The sequence below is a fragment of the Phascolarctos cinereus genome, unplaced genomic scaffold (genome assembly GCF_003287225.1).
Source record: "Phascolarctos cinereus isolate Bilbo 61053 unplaced genomic scaffold, phaCin_HiC Scaffold_4;HRSCAF=312, whole genome shotgun sequence".
Taxonomy (NCBI): Eukaryota; Metazoa; Chordata; class Mammalia; order Diprotodontia; family Phascolarctidae; genus Phascolarctos; species Phascolarctos cinereus.
Genome location: NW_027555847.1, coordinates 292,481,759 through 292,506,292, shown reverse-complemented (window position 1 = coordinate 292,506,292; position 24,534 = coordinate 292,481,759). Strand labels below are relative to the sequence as shown.

The following is a 24,534-nucleotide window of genomic DNA, read 5'->3' as shown; positions in this document are numbered from 1 at the left end:
TACCTACTATGCATGCTCTAAGAGATAAGTCCTCATTTTTACCCATGCCAAAGTGGTACTTCTCTCATGGTCCTAAACATTACAGGTTCAAAAAGTTAATATACCTCCAAAAAGGACACATTGCTTCTACTCATGGGATGAAATTCAACATCTCTATCAGTAATAATTTTCCCATTAAAGAGCTCTTTGAATTACATATTGCCTCTCTAATTTTAGATTAAGTCAAATATCACATAGTGGTACTTGGGAACAGAATGATTGGCCACTCTCTGTGCACTGCAAAAGGGCCAAGGTTCTCTGATAGTGGGTTTGCACTGTTTGGTTAGAGATGGGGGATGGGGACAGAAAAGTTTAGTCATGCTCATGAGGTCAAGTCCACCCATTTATTACCTGATACTCCTTGGAGCCTGGAGAAAGGCGCTTACGTTGTGCATCAAGTTTAATAAACCTTCTAGCAACAGTCTCCATCCTAGCATGCAAAGTTCTATATTCATCATACTCTGCATTGAAGTCATCTTTATAATTCTGGCGTTGTTCATGTGAGACAATAGCAATATATTTTCTAATAAAAAAAAATTTGAAGGTTAAGATTATAAGGCAGAACATCTGAAAATATAAGCATCATCATTCTGACTGAAGATTTTATTTAAATATTTGAAAAAACATCTTAGATAACTTCCATTTCCATGCTTCTACTACCAATTGAATTGCAAAAAAAAAAATTACAAATATTCTCTTTGCTGAGTTATCATAAACAAGCTATCAAAAGCTTAAGGACTTAAATGAAATTCGAGAAAATGTAAAACAATATCAATAACAACTTGGTGACAGAATTAAAACATCTTCAGAAAAAAAGTAATTCATGGAAGATTTATTGTCTTAAAACTACTTCTTTCCAAAAGCAGGCTACCACTACATTAATCAGATAAAACTATCTGACACATTGAGACACAAGGAATCAAGAAGAATTGCAAAGTTTTCATAACCACAGGAAAGAATGCTCCAAAGCACTAATAAGAGAAATGCAAATCAAAACAACCCTAAGGTTTTACCTCACCCCTTGACCAAAAAAGGCAACAGTTAATAACTACTGGAGGGGCCATGGAATGACAGGCATACTAATTCCTGGTAGGTGGAGTTTTGAAATGGTAGAACCATTTTGGAAAGCAATTCGGAATTAAAAAGTGACTTACAATGTCCACACTCTTTGAACCAGAGACTCTATTATTGCGCTTATGCCCCTATGAAGCCATCAATAAGAAGAATGTCCCCATAAACACAAAGATATTTATAGCAGCACCTTTTATGATAGTTAAGAATTAGAAACAAAGCAGATGCCCATTGACTGGAGAATGGCTAAACAAATTGTGATACATGAACATAATAGGATATTACTGTGCTGTAAGAAATGATGTGTGAGATGAATACAGAGAAGCAGGGAAAGATCTATATGAAATGATTCAGAATGAAGCAAGCAATACACACAATAATTACAACAATGTAAACAGAAAAAGCAACTGTACACCAAAAAATAAAAAGCAAATGTAACAAAATTACACGAATAATGACTATATGGTCCTAATTCCTCTCTCTTTGGGTGGGTATGTACATGTGTATACATATATATTTATGATACCCCCATATATTAAAATGCTGAGTTGGGAATGTTATTATAAGCAGAAATTATGACTTGGATACCTCCTTCTGCTTTCTATAGGATCACAGGTTCTGTTGGAGTAGAAAATAATCAAGCAGCAGGAGGATGGAGAAATTGAGTCAGGCAAACCCTGTTCCAAATGCATTATGAACAAATGTACAACATTTATGAACCATGAAAAGCTAAATGGAATTTAGGATAGTGTTTGAATGGACCTTTGCCACTGTCACAAGCTTATGCTTAGATCAGGTCAGACTTTTGTGCTATCCAGATTTTCTAAAAACACTCTTTCCAAAATAATTTAATATATCCTTAGAGTACTTTAAAGTTCCTACTAATGAAGTGATTGCATTACTTTGAGAAACAAACTTAATTATGAATGATAATTTCCTAAAACATAGGACATTAAATTTAGAGCTGAAAGTGACCTCCTAGGTCTTCTCCAGAGCTATCAAACTCATGGCCCACAATGCTGCTGAGTGCAGTCAGGACGAGATTAAAATGCAATTGGGAAATATTTCACCAACAAATAAAAATACAATAAAGCATACACAATGCTAATATGTGGTTTTCTAAGCCAATATGCATCCCACAGGGATTCTCATGTACAGTTTAGTGATCCCCATTTCTATTTGAGTTTGAAGCCCTGATCTAATCCAATGCCCTTATTTTATGGATAAAGAAACCCTTTGTGGGTCCCCAGCTGTTACAAATTGTTTATGTTTTTGGACCCTTTTAACATATTGATCAGCTGTGCTGATTTTTTTCTGCTCTCAAAAAATGCTACTTATTATATGGGACAGTTTTCTGAGAGGGGAAGGAGAGGGATACTTGGGATAACCATGATGATGTAAGAAACAGAAGATACTAATAAAAACTTATTTAAAAAATAAAGTCATGAGGAATTTGGATGCTAGCATATAACCAGAATAATAATGTTATTATATTTTATAACAGAGCAGGGGCTCTTAACCTAATTAAAAAAATTGTTATCTGCAGTTCAGCATAATTGGTTGCCTTTCTAATCTTGTGCATTTTATTTTATATGTATTTAAAAACATTATTCTGAGAAGGGGTCCACAGGCTTCACCAGAATGCCAGAGGATCTATGACACATAAAAGGTTAGGGATTCTTACAAAAGAAGTTCTTCGTTAGCTCTTCAAGAAGTTGCCGGCACTACAAGTATTTCATAAGGTGCAGTTTTGCATCTTAATTATGTCGTACCTTTTGTAGACACATCCATAGGATATAAAAGAAGTGTTATTTATAGTTCATTTAACAATCACAGAAAAAAAAGAAAAAAAAACACAAAACCCAGAACAAAGTCTATTCTCCAAGGCAGAAAGGGAGAAGACACAGGGATTATAATCATGCCTGATAGAGATTCAGAGATAATGACTTTGAGGGATCAGAATGACGAAGTTTTATTGACTGCTGAATTCAGTTTTTTGAAAACACTTATATGTCACAGTGTATGGAGGGTATCTGGAAGCCTATAGTATACATTTTAAGATGAGATTACTACACTCCCTAACATAAGATTACTTTTAATTTGCTTTCCTAGGAAAATGTCCTGATTTACATTCAACTTCATTTATTACATGATCCTATCGATTTCCTTGTAATGGATATACTACAGATGCTACAGGAAATAGTGATTTAATGCTCCACTTAGTATATTTATTCATGCTGAGTTGGTATGCAAGTTTAATTTCAGTGTAACTGAGATAGCATAGCCATGCCAACTTCAAGCCATCTTGCTGGCCAGAACTGCCAAGGAGGGGCAAATTAGTCTTTATTGCAAGTGGATTGCTTTGACTGCACACCAGAGGGAGCCCAGAAAAAAAAAAGAAGAGAATTTACTGGGAATATCAAGAGAATAGGCAAAATGGCTACACAAAACATCCAGTTTAGTTTTATTTCATCATTTAAAATATTTAACCCTTGCCAGATTCATGCTTTCCAGCTAAAGTTAAGTTATCTTATTTAGTGGTTCCAAGCCATTAGGAATATGTTTGATTACATACTTTAGGGTCTTGTCAGTATTTTTAAACTTCTATTTAAACATTTTAAAAAATGTCCTTAAAATTAAAAAAAAAGCTCACCTTTTTTTTTTTCAAGAATGACATTTAAAGTGGTATTAGAGCAGACAAGAAACAGCAATAAAACACGCAATATAAATTATGCTTCTTGTGGCCAACTCCCAGTTTTTAAAGAGATGATTAACCAAGTAGGAGATAATTGTCCTTTGTCAAAAAAAAAAAGGAGGCAAAATAAAAGCAATCAGTCTTTGAGATACTTTGTTATCCTGAAGTTAGCAAGACTGAGGAGGTGGGATAGCAGAAGAGAAAGGCAGTTTAACCCCCATTCACTTTGCTAATTGTTAAAAATCCATATAAAAGTATTTAGTTAGGTTAAAAATTCTAGCTAGGATGAAGTTTAGAATTATGGGGGAATTATTTGTCCACTAACTTTGTCCATGGAAACTAGAGATAAGAAAAACTGACACTGACACAGCTGACCACCACGTCCTTATGACAAATACTTTTTTCTCAGGATGGTGGTCTATGTTGGTTCTAGTCATACCTGCAGGATGGATCCTTCTGAGTTTCCTTTGCACAATTATCTCTGAGTTCTATCCCCAGTGTGTCAGTTTACCTGAAAACCTCTGTCCTGGGCCTCTTCTTTCACCACCTTCTCAGTGATTTCATCAGTTCTCATGGAGTCAATCTTCCCTATGCTGACAACTCTCAGATCTCCATATCTACCTCTCATCTTTCTCCTGAGCTCTAGTCAGGCATCTCCAACTACCAAGTGTTCCACAGGCACCTCAAACTCACTACCTCTTAAAAAGAAATCATTCTCCCCTTCTTTATACCTATTTCTCCTAATTAATTTCTTTGGTTCTGTTTAGGGTGCCACTACTCTTCTAGTCATCCAACTCTTCACTTTCACTTATCCTCCTTTCCCCCATATCCAAGGCATTACTGTCAGGTATTATTGATTCTGTTTCTTGAATATTTCTCACATCCAGTGCCTTCTCTCTCATATAGCAGCTAGGATAACTTAGGTCGCTATCACCTCTAATTTGGACAAACCAGCTTTCTGGTTCTCCAGTCCAGTCATTCCATCCTTCACAAAGCTGTTCTGTTGATATTTCTAAAGCATAGGCTGGACCATGTCACTACTCTGCTCAAGGAGCGCTCCTGGCCCCACTGTGATAAAACACAACCTTTTCTACTTGTTAGTAAAGCTTTTCCCAAACTGGCTCCAGCCTATCTTTCTAAGATGATTGATTATAGGTTTGATTGATTACCCTCCCTCACTTACTCTATACTCTAGCCAAGCTGCATGCCTTTCCTGTTCTTTTTATATGACACTTACATGATTCTCACTTCTGTACCTATGAATAGCCTCCCTCACTCTTCCCATGCCCTGACTACTCTCCCCTTCTCACCTGCCAGCTCTAGGCTGATTACCCCATGGCTTCTAGCTCCCTTCAAGTCTCTGCTCAAGGGCATCTCCTTCAAAAAGCCTTTCTTGATTCTGTTTGTGGTGTCTCCTAACCTAATGCATCACTTGGTATCTATTTTGTAAATATCTTCACTAATTGGTCTGTGAACATACTGCATTCCACCTCACTCCGTGCCCCTCCCCTCCCTGCCCCCCCAGTCAGACCTCCACCATGGAATGTCAGCTCTCTGAGGGCAGGGACTATCTCACTTTGGGATTTTTATTCTCAGTGCCTAGCATAATGCTTGGGAAATAGTAAGTACTTCATTAATGCTTCCTGAGTCACAATGTGAAAATGGTTGGTTAATTGATTAGGGCATCAAACTTCTTAAAAGTATATAAACCCAAAGGACATGAACAACGTTTCTCGTTCATCCCTCACTCATTTTTGTATGTATATGTAAAAAGTTAACAGCACATGTTTGTTAATCACAAACATCAACACAAACATGTATAAGGGACTATAAAAGAGCTACTTAAAACTGTGGTTTCTTTTGGAAAAAAAAATGTAGTTACAAATGGCCCTGAATTTCCATTAGATGCTGAAGACAAAAAAAAAATTAGGATCTTTTCACATTCTTTACAATGAATCTATCATCACTAGTTATGTGGACAGTAGGAGGAGGGGTTGGTTTCACACACCAATAGCCAATGTATAAGAAAGTACACTTTACCATTCCATCACAGTAAGTCCAACATTTACAAGAAAAGAATTTAGGATATGATACTGTCCTGTCACTTATCATACGAGAGTGGCCAACTTATGAGTGGCCAACTTATGAAGAATAGTGCAATTTCTGTAGTTAATGAAAAAGCATCCTCTTTAGTCACAGAGTCAGTGCTGTCTCACCAGCTGTTGGTGCTGCACTGCTGACTGTCAAAGGCACTGGAGTGCCAGCTCAGCAGATCTGGTCCTGGCTGCTACTGGTTTTTTTTTAGGCTTCTCTACAGAGCTCTAAAATCATACACTAATTCAAACGAAAGGGATTGTTTAGCACTATTTCTTGCATGCCTTTTGAGCTATGCAAGTAATAATCAGCATGGAAAGCATGCTGGATCAGGAGAGGAGTCAAAGGAACTAGCTTTAAATCTCAGCTTACTACTTATTAGTCACCTTACTTTCTTCAGTTTCTTTATCCATAAAATAAGGGCACTGGATTAGATCAGGGCTTCAAACTCAAGTAGAAATGGGGACCACTAAACTGTACATGAGAATCCCTGTGGGATGCACATAGACTTAGAAAACCACATATTAACATTGTGTATGCTTTATTGTGTTTTTATTTGTTGGTGAAATATCTCCCAATTGCATTTTAATCTGGTCCTGACTGCACTCAGCAGCACTGTAGGCCATGAGTTTGACCCCTCTGGAGAAAACCTATGGGGTCACTTTGAGCTCTAAATTTATTATCCTATGTTTTAGGGAATTATCATTCATAATTAAGTTTCTCACTCAAAATAATGCAATCACTTCATTATTAGGAACTTTAAAGTACTCTAAGGATATATTATAAATTATTTTGGAAACTGTTTTTAGAAAATCTGGATAGCACAAAAGTCCGACCTGATCTAACATAAGCTTGTGACAGTGGCAAAGGTCCATTCAAACACTATCCTAAATTCCATTTAGCTTTTCATGGTTCATAAATGTTGTAAATTTGTTCACAATTCATTTGGAACAGAGTTTGCCTGACTCAATTTCTCCATCCCCCTGATGCTTGATTATTTTCTACTTCAACAGAACCTGTGATTCTATAGAAAGCAGAAGGAAGTATTCAAGTCATAATTTCCTGCTTATAATAACATTCCCAACTCAGCATTTTAATATGCAGGGGGTATCATAAATATATATGTATACACACATATATATCCATCCAAAGAGAGAGGAATTAGGACCATACAGGCATTGTTCAAATTTCAGTATTTTCTTCATCTTAAAGGGAGGACAGACCTTTAAGTGTTTGTTCCAGGTTTTGAAGAAAACAATGTGTTGCTGTCCTTTATATAATTAAAAAGCATGCTGTAAATCCCAGTGATTCCACATTTACTAATAACTAAGCCTCCCAAAGGGAGGCTAGAAAATGACCGCCCCCTGACTAAGTCAGGCTTGTCAGCTTTGAAGTATTGGAGAGCTAAATTCTTCCATATTCAAATGTTTCCTCTACCCATGGGAACAAAGAGAAGGATTCTTGTACACTTAAAGGCTATTGAACAGAAGAACAGCCCAGAAGAAGGATGGGGCGGTACTACATGCCTAACCAGGAAAGTTAGTTGGCAGGACTAATTTAAGAAATATCAGCTTTTTAGGGGTAGTCTTTTAATGGGAAAAAATTGTCCAAGTATTTTATTTTTTAAGCCTTCTTAAATTTTCTGATTTGGAAGTCATGCAGAGAGAATTTGCAGACTTTTAAGCCCCACACTACCATTCTCTGGTGGCAGACATTTCAACTTACATCAAATAATCCGGTAGTTCAATAGCTGATGAAGGATCTGTGGAGGCAGTGCAAACCTCTTCAACTCCTAAGAAGAAACAGAATTTTAATATGCTCATCACCTAATATGGTCATAATAAACCTCGAATTCTAATCCAAATCAGAAGCACCCAGAACACTCTTCCTAGAAATTCTATTCTGCCACCTCAATAAGCAACAGTGAGCAAGGAATACAATTGAACATGAACAATAGAGGCCATATGACTAGCTCTACCATGGCCAATACCAGGCGTTGAAAGTGCATTGGCTACTGCAGTGTCTGCACAATAAAGGAATCCAATTTTAACCCAAGGTCAATCTTCTATTATTTCAAGAAAAGTTGTGGCATCTGCACAGCATTCAAGTACTGTGGTGGCAGATGCAGTGAAACAATTGGAGATACAAGTTTTACATCAACATCTAATTTTCATGGGATTTGAACAAGACAGACAAGACAATAATGTGAGGTAGCAGACTGCTTTAGTCACTGTATTTTTACTGCCATCCTTTTTGGGGGGAGATGGGGAGGAGTATGAAGTCTGCTGAATTGTGTCGGAAGTTTTCCCATCAGTTTTAAGACACTTAAAATAAGGCAGTGCTATGCCCTAATGCATACTGAACTAACCTCATAATGCCGAACACAGCTTTAAAAAAAGGAAAGGAAAGAAAAGAAAAAATAATGTGTAAGTCTCTGAGGACTGTCATGAAAGTGTATAAAATCCCCACAGTATTCCATTTGAGTAAACTATCTTCCAAGAGTATGTTCAGTGGTTCTTTTAATAGAGTAAATTTGTGCCATCCAAAGTAAAGTGAGGCTAATAAACTAATACTCTACCACTTGCTTGCTTGCAAAACTTAAATCTTCTTTGCATAATAAAAGTGAACACTTTGCAATTTCATATTCATTCTCCACCCCCTTACAATGCAGAGCTCTCCTTCCAGAGCATGTGGACTTTATAAGTTTGTGGTTCTTAAGCATAGTTGAGGAAGGTTTGGATATAAAAAAACAAACAAATCAAAACCCATAAAAAACAGGTAACCTGTGACTATTATCCCTTGTATCTCTCTGTGAGCAAAGGAGATTACATCCTGGTGGATACCTGAGTACTTATCATCTGGTCCCTTTCTCTGGTCATTAAAAGGAGACTGATTTCAAACCAAATTCAGGCCGTGACTCTAAATTCTCTTGTTTTTCTCCAAGTAGGATTAGTCCTTGGAGGCTCTAAACTCTGACTGAAAAACTTCAAGAAGCCTAAGACTGACTCTGTCAAGGAAAGAGAGTCTGACTCCTACTGAATTTCTGAGGAAACACTGAGCTGGTAAAGAGTTGACTTGACCATCTCAGAAGTGTATCCCTAAGTATTAAATTGCTCTGGACCCCAACACCAAGATTAAGCTAGAAAAAGAATTCTATCTTGCAGGCAAAGAGAGACATTAGGAGACAGCATATTTTTAGAGATCTGACCTATGAATTCTGAATCCTGCACTTCTGAGGTTACTGAATTTTTATGCCTCCTTTTTATCTGCCTAAGTTAAATACTGTGGGTTTAGAGAAGACGGCCCCTGCTTCAGACTCACCATGCTGTGAGTCTACATAAGTACTTTAAACGGCATATATTGACATTTTATTATACTCAAGTTCATGTTAATGATGAATTTTACTACAAACAGATTCTACTGTACCACTTCTGCAGACTTTTCACTGCTGAGAGCACCATATGGCAAAAAAAAAAGTTAGATTAGAGAATTGTACCATTTTAATTCTATACACAAATATAGAAAGCAAAACATGACACTCCTTAAAACCTTATTCATACACTTGACAAAAGTAGTATTTTTCTGGGAAATTTTGTCTTAGTCATCTCCTGCATTTATAATTAGCTACAAGATTGAAAGATGGGCTTGGATTCTTCCATTTTTTGGTGAGCCTGACCTCAACTGTTAGAGAAGTAACTCCACAAGGCTAGTATTTCCTTTTGAAAAGCAAAAAACTGAATTATATTATTATCAGATTTTAAGTTCAATGCAGTGACTTTAAAAAAGCACCGTAGGAAAGCTCTATTGTGGGAATTACAGCACTTTAGCTTAATGTTTTCTCTAAATGGGGCTTTTTAGCCTGTCTTTTTTTTTTCAGCTAAAGACAAGGTTTATTAGAACATCCATCATATTGGGTATCTAAGTATTTATATCGCTAATGCAAGTGGGCCAGATTTTAAGAATCTGAGCTCTTGGCTAGATTATAAGAATCTGAGCATTGTAGCCTATCTTCTTTTTCTTTTATTTTACAATGTTAAACTTCTGCCAGAACATATAGACTTCTTATGGTTCTTAGGAAAAGAGGACATTTGATCTAGGTTTGGATAAAAGAAACCTATGCATATTATCCCTTGCATTTCTGTTACCCCTAAACAGCTAGGTTAATGGAAATCCAGAATTTTCTTAATTATGTTACTTTTCTGATATACAAGACCATTGTAATATAAAACATTTGTACAAGACTTATCAAACTAATAAAATAGTAACTTATGGAAAATTGGCAAAAGTCCGAGTAGAGGTGACATTCTGAATCCTCAAATTTAATTTAAGTTGCAAGTTCCAAAGATTTTTAAAAAATATTTTCTCACCTCTAATGCTAATTATAGTAGCTATATTCTTTTCTGGGGGAAGAGTAATTAATAAATATTCTTTTTGTTAAATAAGTTTAAAAATAACATTTATAGCTGTTAAAACGTCCTATAAAGCTTCAATAAGACCTACTTTCTAGAAGAGGGCTAAAAGGACATTCCTGGGAGGACTGACAACATTAACCCTATTGTTTTATTACCAAAATACTGCATATGTAAAATCATATTTAAAGATCTTTTAAAAAAAAGTATTTTCAAAGGAAACTGTAGAAAAGACAATGCAGAAAAAGGTTAGAATTTGCCATAAAGAAAAATGTGGTCAAGATAAGGACTTAACTAAAGAAGTGGAGGTCACTTGGAAAAAAACCCAAGAAACCCTACCCCATTTCCCCCAACAGTAGTTCACTGGGAACCAGTAATTCTTAAAGTCCCACCAGCATGCCCACATTAATGCTTTAAAACAATAATCTTCTCAGAAATTTCAAATACCTTCATTTGAATCCAGACTGGAGTTACTTAGCTTGGCAATTTCATCTTTTGTCTTAAGGTCTTTCTCCTTTTCCTCAATGTCCTGTTTTTTAATTTGGTCCTTTTCCTTATGTTTTTTAGATTTTTTTTTAGATTTTTTATGTGACATTGAATGTTTCTCTTCCACGGGCTTTGGACACTTCAACAGGATTGAATCAGGTGGTGGGATTTCCAAAGAAGTCCTAGAGGTATATTTGTCCTGCTGGTCCTCAAAGATGCTACCATTTTGACTAAAACTGTCAATAGGTAGGTCTTGAGTCCCCCGGCCTTCTGGAGTGCTAGGGGAATTGGAGTTAGAATTTACAGTCTGAGGAGGATTTGAAACTGGAAGGTGGGTTGAAGGAAGAGGTGGTGGAGTTGGGGTGGCGGCAGCTGCAGGAGGAGGAGGTGGTGGAGGAGGAGGAGGTGGTGGTAGTGGTGGTGGAGCCACAGCAATTTTTTCATGGTGGAATTCAAATGACCGTTTAATGTTGGGTGAACTCTATTTGTTAGGTGAGATATCCGAGTTTTTTTATTCATTAAAGGATCTATGAAATCTGAATCCAAGAGGCGTTTCTGAAAAACATAACAGGAAGGAAGACAAAACAGGCTAATTGGCACAAAGATGGAACACAAAATTTAAATGATAGGTTAATGCACATCCAGTAGAACAGCCTTGCTCACACCTTAATGCCAAGGGTGCAACTTTAACTTTTCCTCAAGTGTCAGCAACAATAAAAAATAAATGTGAATGTCATTTAGCAGTCTGGCATGGACATTTTTCTTAGATGGTATTCAGATCCATCTGATCAGATCACCACCTCTCTGTAAATGCCTCTGTCACAGAGATCTTAGGCCTAGTAACAGCACTAAATAAAGCTAGTAGTCAAGCTCTGCTGGCCACAGCTGACCTAGTTTTAGACAGTTCGAGGAGGAAGCAATTTATACCATTTCACCATGTGAGAATTAACAAGACCTGGCAAAAGGCAACAGGCCAACATTTATTTAGTCTCTCTCCTAACATGTGAAAACGTTCCAGCTTTAAAATGAACATTATGGCTTGTAGCAATTATTTCATCTGTCTTGGAGTAGGAAGTGATATTGTCACTAAATTATAATCATAAATAATAACTAGCATTTATATATGCTTCAAGGTTTACATAGTGCTTTACAAATACATTTAGCTTGGCAATTTCATCTTTTGTCTTAAGGTCTTTCTCCTTCTCCTCAATGCCCTTTTCCTTCTGTTTTTTAGATTTTTTCATGTGACATAAAAAGATCTCACAACAACCCATGGAAATAGGTGCTATTGCTATCCTTGTTTTATAGATGAGATGTGCCCACATATCTAGTAAGTATCTAAGGGCATATCTGAACTCAGATATTTCTGACTCTAAATGTAGTGCTCTATCCACAGCACCACAAAGGTGTTTTTAGGTTATAGGAGAGATCTAAGTGACGTCAGAAAAAAAGATAGGGAAAGATTTTGACTCAATCAGGAGAATATCTACTGTCACAAAGATATAGATGGATCTGTCTACACCAGGGATTCTTAACCTAGTGTCCATGGATCCCAAAGGAGTTCATGGGTAGATTTCAGAGAGTTGATAAAGCTGGATGGGATAAAAACTACATGTCTATTTTCATTAACCTTTAAGAGAAATTTAGCATTTCCTTCAGGTATTTAAAAACATCTTTTTGAGAAAGGGTCTGCAGGATTCACCAGGCTGTCAAAGGGGCTCATGACACAAAAAAGATTAAGAACCCCCTTTACTATATGTAGAAAAGATGGGCTTTAAGTAAAAAGTGAAGCAAGGCAGTTCAAAGTACAAGTTACAGGTTTAAAATGAAAGGTAATATAATACTATAGGCTTCGCGTGTGATACAAACAACATAAGGAATAACCAATTCATTCACCTACTCTCTCACAGAATTTAACACCATTTATTTGCCACCATGAAGTATCAAATCGTTCTCAGTATATAATTAGATCAGAGTATAAGTAGTGTCATAACAGCTATTTGCTATGTGGGTAAAGCCACAAATTCAAGTTTTTTGTTCTCTTATGCTCCTCACAACACATCTCCAACATTTCCTAATAGCTGAAGGTAAATTTCTTAACAAGGAGCTTGGAGAAGTTATGCACCAGGGATAATGATGAGGATGAATTAACAAGCTGCCATTAAACCCAAGGCATGCTTCATTACTTTTTGCCACAGGTCACTTCTATTCCCAGTACCGGGCATGTGTGCCGAGAGTGGGAGGTCTATTCTGGTCATCAGTACCACCAGGGATCTGGGTCAGCTGCCAAGAATGAATGATCAAATTTGTTTGAGGCTGCTTCACAAGTCTTGGGCAGAAATAGATTATGTTCAACCTCAGGCAGACTGGTTCTGATTTAACCCAGAATTGCTCTGATCTCCCTCAGGATTAGGCCAAATCCACTGGGGTGTAATTCCAAGCCAAAGGGGATCCTCTGGGACACCCCAGTTCAGAAAAGTTACAACCTGACTGGCCTCTGGCGGTTGAGAAGCATGGCAAATATTTGTTTGCTCCTTCCATTCAGTAACAGACTTCTAATAACAGTGATCCTCTTACTTAATGCTTAAAGACAAAAACAAAAACAAAAACAAAAAAGAAAAGAAAAAAAGCACATCAAATTTTTTATTGTCCTGTAATTCAGGTTCAACATCTTTTCCTCACCCCTGGAACATATGGGAAAATATTTTCTTTGAACCTACAAGCATATTAAAAGCAAACTTGGTATTTTTCTTTCCTGAAAAAGGTGTGAAAATAAAGCTCTAAAAAGTGAACTAGACTTTAAATGTATTAAGGAAGGCCTCCAGCAGTTTAAGTGGATTATCTACAGAGTATTTATTATAAAGAAATGGCTAAGAATCAATCAAGCTGAGGTGTTGAGGGGTTGCAATTTTCACCAGTAGGTCAGCCTATACCCAAGGAGAGTATACCTTCATTTAAATATTCAAGTAAGGGAAATTCATTTTTAAAAACAATATTCAGATGAATGCTTTTACAAAACAAATAATTGCTCTGTAATATAAATAGCCACCTTCTGGATTGATATAATTTAGCTTTCTTTAAGTAGTGGTATGTAATCTTTTTTCTTTATGACCTTTTGTTTAAGGCTCTTAAGAAAATTGCTAAAAAGGTTTCAAAAAAATTTAAGTTATACACGTTTCTAGTTAAGATTAAATTTCCTGAATTTCCTACAGTAAATCACAGAATCATGGGGCTGGGAGGGACTTGTGAGCCACCTAGTCAGTTATCAAATGGAATAGAAGAAAATCCTGTTATGATAGTTAAGCTTTAGAACAACTACCGCAAAACTCTGTTTTGTTCGTTGCACCAGAGGGTCAAAGTGAAGCATTCCTGCTAGGACACCACTGGGAGTGAAAAAGAGCAGTGGACTGAGAGCCAAGGGACCTGGGTTCTAGGCCTGGCTCTGGCCCCTCTCCAAGCTGGGTGGCCTTCAGCAATCACTTCCTCTCTGTGTGCCTGAGTTCCTTTATTCTCTACAAATCAGGGTCAGACGCAATGATCTCCAAGGTCCTTTTCAGCTCTAACATTCTATGATTCTATGATTTTATGAAGTACCTGAGAAGGAGAAGATGCAGCATCTTTACTAGAACATATAGGAGATTCTGAACCGCTGGTGCTGGTAGCATTCTGAGAAGATGGATTTAATTTTCTGTAAAGGACACACACGTTCCAGGTTACACTAATGATTTCATCAAGACTTTAAAGAGAAAAGTTTACCCCTGTTTCTCCTCCCCACTCCCCAGATCAAAATAACATTACTGCCAATGTTTATCATCCTAATTTTATTCTTCTCCTTAAAAAGCAACAAAACAACTCACCTAGACAGCACTAACTCCAGCGACTGTCTGTCGATCTCATTGTATCCAGGCCAATCTTTTTGGAGCTCTTTAAATACATAATCCTTTAAGGTATAAGAGAGGTCCTTGGGATTCAGGTTGGCTACCTACAGCATAGGACACAAGAATATAGGACATTAGACCAATCTGTAAAAGAAACTGCACTGGCTTCCTATCATCGATCCCAGGATCAATGATAAAGTCCTCTGTTTGGCATTCAAAGCCCAACGTTTATCATACGTGTGTGTGTGTGTGTGTGTGTGTGTGTGTGTGTATGTATGTGTGTGTGTGTATGTGTGTGTACACACATGTCATGTTTCACCTAATTGTTTTTGGGGGCAGATAGGTGGTGCAATGAGTGCTAACCCTGGAGTCAAGAGGACCTGAGTTCAAATTTGGTCTCTGACACTCAGTAGCTGTGTGATCCTGGGTGAGTCACTTCACCCTGTTTGTCTCAGTTTTCTCATCTGTAAAATGAGCTAGAGAAGGTAATGGCGAACCACCCTACTCTCTCGGCAGAGAGTGAGATAGGACTACTCGACCAAACAACAACAGCTGAGTTATTTGCATGTTGTCTCCTTCATTAGATTGGGAAATCCTTGGGAGCAGGGACTGCTTCTTTTTTGTTTGTACTTTCGTTTTTTGCCTTTCTTTTTATCTCCAGTGCCTGGCACTGTGCTTAGTAAATGCTTGCTGCCTCACACTGTAAGCTACTTAATACTTTTTCTAATACAGAATCACGGACAGCTAGTGGTGGAGAGGATGGAATGCTGGGCCTGGAATCAGGAATCCTCACTCTCCTGAGTTCAAACCTGGCTAGTTGTGTGAGCCCTGGGCAAGCCACTTAACCCTGTCTGCCTTAGTTCCTCATCTGTAAAATGAGCTGGAGAAGGACATGGCAAACCACTCCAGTATCTTTGCCAAGAAAAACCCAAATGGGGTCACAAAGAATAATCAAATACACAACAAAGTATAGAACCAGTAGCAACTTTTAAGATTTACACTTAAAAGTCACTACTGAATGCATTAGCATATAAGAGACGGCTAATTTGGTACATGGTAGATTTCATTAAATTTTATTTTTTTTAATTTTTATTTCACTTTATTTTAGAAACTTTTTTTTCTTTTATGGGCATCTAAATGTTTTCTTTCTGAAAGGCTTTTTCACTTATATTATTCTGATATGCAAAGATACTTAGGAAAATATCATTAGGACAGATGAGGAGAAAAGGCATTTCTGGTATATGGGAACAGTTATGTTTATCAATATCTATATATGTCTAGTTACAGTAGTATTACTCTCCAAACAGAGTTAATTCTCAAATTACCTATGTTCCTCTCACACACACACACCTTATAAGGACACAAAACAATTGCACATTTGAATTAAATTAAGTCATTAAACTTTCACATTAAGAAATATTCCTTTGTATCCCAAAGAGATCAAACAAATGGGAAAAGGACCCACATGTACAAAAATACTCATAGCAGCTCTTTTTGTGGTGGCAAAGAATTGGAAATTGAGAGGATGCCCATCAATTGGGGAATGGCTGAGCAAGTTGCGGTATATGAATGTAATGGAATACTATTGTGCTATAAGAAATGATGAACAGGCTGACCAGAAAAACCTGGAAAGACTTATATGGTCTGATGCTGAGTGAAATGAGCAGAACCAAGAGGACTCTGTACACAATAACAGTCACGTTATGCAATGACTAAGATTGTTAAACTGAACCCTTCTTGGCATGACAAGGCTCTAAGACATTTCCAGAGGCCTCGGGAGGGAAAATGCTGTCCACATCCAAAGAAAGAACTATGGAAGTCGAATCGCTATCATTTATTTTTACCTTCTGTTGAGTTTTGTTTCATCTTTCTGATGGTTCCTCCTATTGGTTTTAATTTTTACTTACAACTTCACTAATGTGAAAATATGTTTCACGGGTATATAAATGTAAAGCCTACGTCAGATTGTGCGCCGTCTTGGGGAGGGTGGAGGGGAGGAAAAGGGAGAAAAATTTTCAACTCAAAAGCATATGGAAAAAAAATATTCCTTTGGCCACAGTCCAGAAATAACCTCACCCCAGAAGAATCACTGCGATTACATTGTTAATGTTTATGTTTTACCAAGCCTGAAAACACGTTTGCTATATACTACTCAAGCCTCCACAGATATTTAAATAGATTTGAACTAACTACCTCTATTTTCCAGTAGCTAATAGAATCATCCCAGGAGCACTACAGGCATAATATAATAATGGACAGGTAAAAGCCATATGGAAATAAGTTTATCAATTTATTTTTTTACTTTTTACCTCTATCTGCTTATTTTCACCAATCCAGTGATTACATTGACTACACAAATTCATGGTTTCCAGAATTACCAGAAGTTATTCTCCCCCCATCCCAGGTTAGATGAAAGGTATAGTTTACTGACATTCTACATTGGAATATCTACTTTTTTTGGGGGGGAGATTGTGATTTCCTTTCATGATTTTCAAATCACCTGTCAAATATGCTTAACTAAACAGTTCTCTCACTGCAACTCGGCTGAAATTTATACCGTTCATACACTGATGACAAGAAATGAATACCTGAAGGACCTGTTATTGGTAATATGGGGAAGAAGTCCTGGTGTAGGAACTCCCTCCACCAAACAAATTGCAACCCATCTTTGACTTGGTAGATTAGACTTAGAGAGATGACTGAAGCACACAGAGATTCATAGACTTGTTCAGGATCACGTAGCTATTGTCAGAGGAATTTTCTAAACACAGGTCATCCCAAGTCCAGCATATGACCTCATTATACCATTTGTATCAATGATGTGAAAACTAATATGAACTATTAATTTTGTGGTAGAAAAATTATATGTTAACATTAAATTATATCTGCAATATTTTTATGCAAGGTCACCAGATTTATATAGTGCAATTCTTGTTTTCCATTAGGAAATGCTTAGGCTTCCCACTATCCTTTAAGAAATTTATGACTACTGTCTCCTCCTGAATCGTCCGTAGCTACATCTCTGGCTACCCTGACCACTAGCTGTGACAGGCACAGGGTGATTCAGAACCAAAATCATTCAGGCCATGGTGGAAGCTGCAGTATGATTTACAAGCAGGAGTGTCATGACTCTATTGAATCAACAAACTTCGGGTTATTAATAGCAGAAATTTTATTTTCACTTACAGGAAAAGAAGATATTGTCCTAAAAGTATGTCAAAATGTTATCTTTTATTTACTTTTTATATTTAGATGCTTTTAAACCTTTATTTGAAGAGTATCATAATTTTTGATGTTTTCTTTTGAAAATGAAACCAGTTATTTTAACATTAAATCATAAAGGTGCTGTGGAGAAAAGGTGGACCTTGGAGTCAGGAGGACCTGGATTCAAGTTCTGCCTTTCAAACACCCTAGGTTGTGTAAATGCTGACAAATCTTTAACCTGTCACTACCCTGGGCAACTTCTTAAGAGTGTAAGTTACAGAGGAACTGCTATATGTATTGGTAGAAGGAGCTTCCACATTAATAAAATCACAAGTCCAGTTTAAAAAAAAAAGGTTAAATCTAAGTTTATTCTAGTAAAGCAAAACAGAAAGCTAACCTGAATGCCCAGATAATTTGAGTAGGAAAACCCAGTGATTTTTTTGCTTTGATTATCTGCCTACTGAAAGTTGCTTTGAGGTTGAATTATAAGAAAGCTTTAGTGCTTTCCTTTCTAAGCATAAGTCTGACCTTAACATTTGAGCTGATTTTTCCCGTGCCAGGAAACTCTATAGAGTTATGAGGTAAAATTAAGAACAAAGTCATACATGTTATTTGAATAAGGAACAAGTTATCAAAGTTTCCAAAAATATTTAGCTAATTTTAAATTGAGGCATAATCATCTCAGCTACGGTTTAGTTTGAGGAGCTCAATGAATCAACAACTTTCAAAGGATGACTTATAACAACCAGGTTGAGCAACAAATCAGCAAACATCCCCACTGGCAGAGAAGGAAGAGGATTAGTCTAGGCAGCTTTTCAACTTTATTATTCAGGAGATGATTAACCAGTTTGTGGACAATCCCTTGATCTTTCTCTTTCCATCCTTTACATGTCCTTTGGGGTAAGCTTACTATCCATTTCCATGGACATCAGAGAGAAAGGAAAGGCAGTGAAATTTTAACCAATATATTGTGAGCTGTACAGATACTAGATTTAATTCAATTAAGTATAATTTGATACAGTTAAGTATTTAAGTTCCTATTCAATGCAAAGCACTGGGGACAAAAAGACAAAATTGAATCAGGCTCTGCCCTCAAGGAACTTCTATTCTACTTATGAAAGGTACGAAAATGAAATCAATAACGCTGTGTATTGGGGGCAGGGAGAGAGGATGGGAGGCTTACATGGCTAATTTAAAGAAAATTAATTTCCTATGAATTTCTTCTATCCCTGCTTTGCCTAGGCTCTCCTACTATTATTACACCTTATGGTTTCAAGTGAGTCAGAAGTCAAGAATCACAAATCACTAGAATCATATAGTATAGGGTCCCTGTATATTAGGAATCCTCAAATAACTCCCTCAAATGCTCCATTCACCACTGCATGCCCATGGTTTTAAGACATCTTTGTATAGAAATGTGCACTTGAGGCTAAAAAACACCATCCTTATCCATTTTGTCACTCCTATTAGTGTCACCTCTGTACTCCAAGGCAATAATTTTGTTTGTTTGATTTGTAACCTCCCTGTAGTACACACCTTTCCCCCAAAGAGCTCTCTGTCATATGAACTTAAACTGATTTTGTTTCTTGGATTGTTTTCAAAAATACTCAAATCATCTAATAACTCAAGATATGATTATAATACATGCTAAGATGGGACAAATTGAGGGTTTAATATCTCTCCTCTAATTCTGCATATCATTTAGTAGATAATGCCATGAACATACTAGACATTCAAAGAGGCAATGAAAAGCTTTTAGTCTTCAGAGTAATAGATTGAAACCTGTTAAAGTTTTTAATGAAACTTAATAGCTACTACTAAAGTGAAATTGTTTTTAGAAAAAACAAAGGATAGCAAGTCCCACACCCATAACCATAATCAAAGGTCTGAATGTTATTCAAACTTGAATAGCTTCATAAATTAAGAGGCTAATACTGTCTACTTAAGAATTAACATTCTAATACTAGACTCAAACCTATGATTATGATGTTATAAGAACCACTAATGGTCACTTCAAGTTCCCCTCAAATTTATAACCTAAATAAATATATGTTTTGGTTGCAGAAAAATGAAGCCTAGCACATATATTTAATAAAAAGGGGAATAAGAAAAGCAATAAAGAATCATCAGCATAACCCATATTCTAAATTGATTTGTATTTTTAAAAATAAATTTTAGCCAAAATTATACACAACAAATGAGATAAGAAGACAATTGTCAAACCCTATTTAGTGTCTACTCAATTGAAACTGGGACAATATTCAAGTAACTTGATTAAAAAGCACAAAATATTCTTTCTAGCTTACATTTTCTAGATCACAATTTAGAGATAGAAGGGGTTTTAGAGGCCATTTAGGTTTACCACTCCCATTTTACAGATAAGGAAACTATAGCCCAATGAGAGTAAGTGACCTGCCCTAGATTACTTTGATAGTAAATGGCAGGGCTGGGATTCAAATTTAGATCTTTCAGCATTCAGTAATCAGTGGGATAGATAGAGGTCACAGGTTAAATGAATTGCTTAAGGCCTTGCAACTTTGAATTAAGAGTACAAATATCCTGACTCCCGTTCAAGAAGTATGCCTTTCAAGTAGTCACTGAAATGTGAGGCCTGCATATTCTTTTGGTCTAGACTGTCCAGATACTAACTCCTAGTTTTCTATTTCATTTATGAATTAAATGGCTACCCTGAGGTAATTCAAATTTGCACGAGTTAAATTCTCTAAACTGCCCCTTTATTAAACTGAGTCTGACAGTTCTCTATTTTAAAGAGGAACAAGCCACCTTAATTGAAGGTGACAGACCTTTCTCTAGGAGATGAAGGAATGCCCACCAATTAAACTGGTCTCACCTGTTGAAGGATGGCTCCAAGGGAGTTCTTGTCCTTTTGATTAACGCCATCTTTCTGTAATCGAGCAAGTAGCTCTGGTTTCTTGTATGTCTTCAGTGCCAGGAGGTGAATCACCCTGTCTCTATAGGGCCGCTGAGAAACATTGTTGTTCAAATGGATCTTCCGTATTGTATTTGCAGGGTTAATAGGAGTTGACCTTTTCCTTTCGGGCACTGCATCCGGAACAACTTGAGGTGCTTTCCGAATTTGCACTCTTTTGCCTAGGTCCAGTAGAAAAGACAATAGTCAGTGTCTACAGGCTATGACAAGCATCTGTCAGTATTCTGAGGTAGCTATCATATTATTTGTTTATTTTTGAGTTTTGAGGATGACACACATGTTACGTAGGTAAACAATAATTCAAAGTAAGTTTCAAGAATTTCTGTCAGTCAGGTTCAACTACACTCATTCATTGGATTAACTCTAATGAGATACAATTAGTCCAATTCCTGGGGTCCAGAGAATTAAAGTGATTTGCCCAAAGTCACAAAGGGACTAGAGCCAGGGTTACAACCAAAACTCCTTACTCCCAGTTCAATAATCTTTCTTTTTTTAAAAATGAACTTAACAATTATCATCAAAGATGAATATGCCTACACAGAACAAAAATAGGACTGCATATGAAAATATCATCTTTTGTAATGTTCAGTTTGTTTTTCTCTGTGCTGTATAGAAGTCTAGAAAAATCACACAGTAAGATTACTAAAAATTGTTCTAGCCTATACTGAGAATGGGCTAGCTAAATGACAGCTACATATATGTTAAATTACCTTTTCAGTGAAGGCACAAACTGTAGGGCTAGTACCTATTAATCATCTGTTCTTATCAATGGTAGAGCTAAAAATTTTGGAAGCCCTAACAAAAATTTCAGAAATGGTCAAATAAGAAGATCTCTATCCCTCAGCAGTGGAAGGATGGTAAATAGTTGAGGCCTCTGCAGAGAGAAAAAGAAGGCCTTTCCTACTATATGCAGACCACATCCATATAAGAACCTAAATCTCACTAAACTCTTCTTTATTTATGATTATTCAACAAGTATCTCTTCCAAATAGAGACAGCTTGGTTGAAATGGGCATTGTGTACTAAGTATACAATTTATCGAGCAAAAATTTTTTTGGGGAAAAAGCCTCTGTGATTTTGTGTATCTGGGGCTCATTCAGTTTTGATTCCCCTCCCTCAAACCTTGCCAAGTGTCACCTGGAGAGTAGCCATGCCTATTCAGGCTCCTTAGTTAACTAGCTGTTCAGATTATTAAAATGACAGCCCAACATACTGGACCACTGAGTTACAAATAAGACTAATTGGCTTCAAATATTTCAGAAGGAAAAGTAAATGCTAGAATCTTCAATGAAAGCTCTAAATGATCTTGTCAGCAGCTTCTTTATCACCGAGGTTAGAGCATGAAGGGTAAGGAGAAGGGAGAGGTGGCATGGAAAGATGGCCTATTTTTTATTATCGTGACCAAAATTATATGATCAGAAGGAATCTCTTTCTACCATAATTACTTTTCATTTTAGCATCTGGACATGGTTAATGGCAACAACCATTCCTCAAAGTACAAAACAAAAATCCTCAACAGAAAAGTGGTAAGGTCTAAAGACTGTGCAACCTGCAGCCCACCAAAGGATTTCGGACAGTATGCAAAAAATGTAGAGGGTGGACTAAAAGTATGACATGGGGAAGAATTACAGTTTTAAAAAATCTTTTTTATTTTCCCACCTAATTTTAGAGATCATTGGAGTGTTTGGAAATACACAATAAATTTCTAACAATGACAAGCAAATCTTTCTACCTTTAATCTTAGCTAAGCACATCCTATCAAAGTAAACAGGTACAGCTTCATGGTCAAGAGGAAGATAAATGTTAACAAGCACAGAAAGTACCAATACTTTTTTCACTGAATGGCAGTCAGCTTCATCCCCTCCTAACACATGCTTATTTTTCCTCAGGGTGGCATGGAGGCCAGGGTCCTGGTTTAGCTTCACTTTTCCTCATGGCACTATCTTCACTGAGGATAGGCAGTGGGGTTTGGTTAGGAGGGTACAGGAGTGACTGTCAGGGTAGTGACATAGTAGAAAGGTCTCAGCAAGGGCCTATTGCCAGCCAGGTAACCTGGACACTTCCTCTTATTTTATTATTTTACACTTCTCTTTATCTTGGTGTTACAACCAGCTAGCTGCCTAATCTGACATGACAACCTATCGTGTGGAGCCAGTGAGTTATATTCAAGGAACTGTACATCCTTTTGCCCACTCAGGTTCCTATTCAATTCAGGAAAAACAATGTGAAAGAAAGAAAACATTGTAATTTACATAACAGGCCAAAAAATAAAGCAGGAAATATTAAGGGGTAAGAGGTGGGGTGGGGAAAACAACTTTTTTTTTTAAACCTCAGAAAAGTCCCTTTAATGAAACCTGTGGGAGAACCTAATTCTCTTTCCAGATTCAACTTCTAATCAATCCCTAGAGCTCTTTATATAACTGGTGGCAGTGGATCTGTGTTGTGTGACCTGGGGACTGCTCATCTGAATCTATATTTCACTATATTAAGACAGACAACTAATACTATGTATCCAAGAACTTACCGGTCTTCCACTCAATATGAGATGGAAAGTAAGAGATTCATTCCCCATGTCTAACAACTATCAAATAAACAAGCTGAAACAGAGACAAAATACCACATCCTAGAAAGAGAGTAGATATTGCAAACTGGCTTTTTGAAATTGTTTTTCTGGCCTGGGAGAGAAAGGGGGGAATAAAAGACAGTGGCTTTGGCAATGCAGAACCAATGCTGGACTTTATACAGCTCAATGAGCATATAAGCACTTAGGTTATTCAGTACAACTAAATATGACATTAATTTTTTGAAAGGCAACAAAACATATAAACAAACAGAAATACATGCAAGTATATAAACAAATACCACTGATTTTTTTTTAAAAGAGGGAAAATGGGAAGGTATAGTCTCGGAAATTACATTGGTCATATTTACTTATCTAGAAAAATTAAAAGCCAGTAACATGCAAACTTAGAAAACATGACTATATATAAAAATATGCTTATAAACATTAAATCGGATCACATGGATAGGGTAAAATAATCAAACAGTTTAGTTTCCTTTTAAAGGAAAAAGAAATTTGAAAGGAGCTATGACCAATGTTCTCTTAACAAAGAATATAACAAAGATGCACTTGTTGTAGGAAACTTTGTTACTAAAAGTAGAAATATTATAGAAGGAATAAGAATATAGATTCCTTTCTAATATCTATCTTTTTCTCCCATTTGAGCTGTGAATTCCTAGGCCTCTCAATCTAGATAGATCACTCTTGGCTCTGGGGGATGAGCCTCTATTTGGTGATATGGCAGTACAGTACAGAAGACCTCAATGCACAGGTGTTTCCCCTGCTCCCACATGCCACTGTCCTAGAAGCCTTGGTGCACTTTTTAGAGTCCTCTGCTGGAGACTGAACTCCTAGGTTGCTTTCACCTGAGATCAGAACTTTCTCTAATTCATTTCCTGAGGGACTTTCTGTGAAAAATAATCCTTGGTTTTTGAGGCATCATTGTATCAACTTTGAGCTTGGTTTTCCATGGCATAACAAACAGTTAAGGGGCATTCTGTTTTATGAAGACTGCACAACTGTTTCAAGGACTATTTGTTAAAGACAAAATCTGGATGGTTAGCTAGCATTTAAGAAGAGAAAAGAATCTGAAGTAACTTTGACAAATTGGTTGAAAATGGGAAGTTGTGAACAGATAATTAGAGAGA

At 36.8% G+C, this 24,534-nt stretch overlaps 1 protein-coding gene across 1 annotated transcript in view; it reads right to left on the bottom strand.

The window, feature by feature from the left end:
* ELL2 (elongation factor for RNA polymerase II 2) overlaps positions 1-24,534 on the bottom strand; it is a 96,950-nt gene that overhangs the window by 5,863 nt on the left and 66,553 nt on the right. Inside the window, 7 exon segments of the mRNA XM_078153119.1 lie at positions 391-562; positions 7,625-7,691; positions 10,756-11,238; positions 11,241-11,349; positions 14,389-14,482; positions 14,652-14,776; positions 20,728-20,987. Coding sequence (XP_078009245.1) covers positions 391-562; positions 7,625-7,691; positions 10,756-11,238; positions 11,241-11,349; positions 14,389-14,482; positions 14,652-14,776; positions 20,728-20,987 — 1,310 coding nt within the window.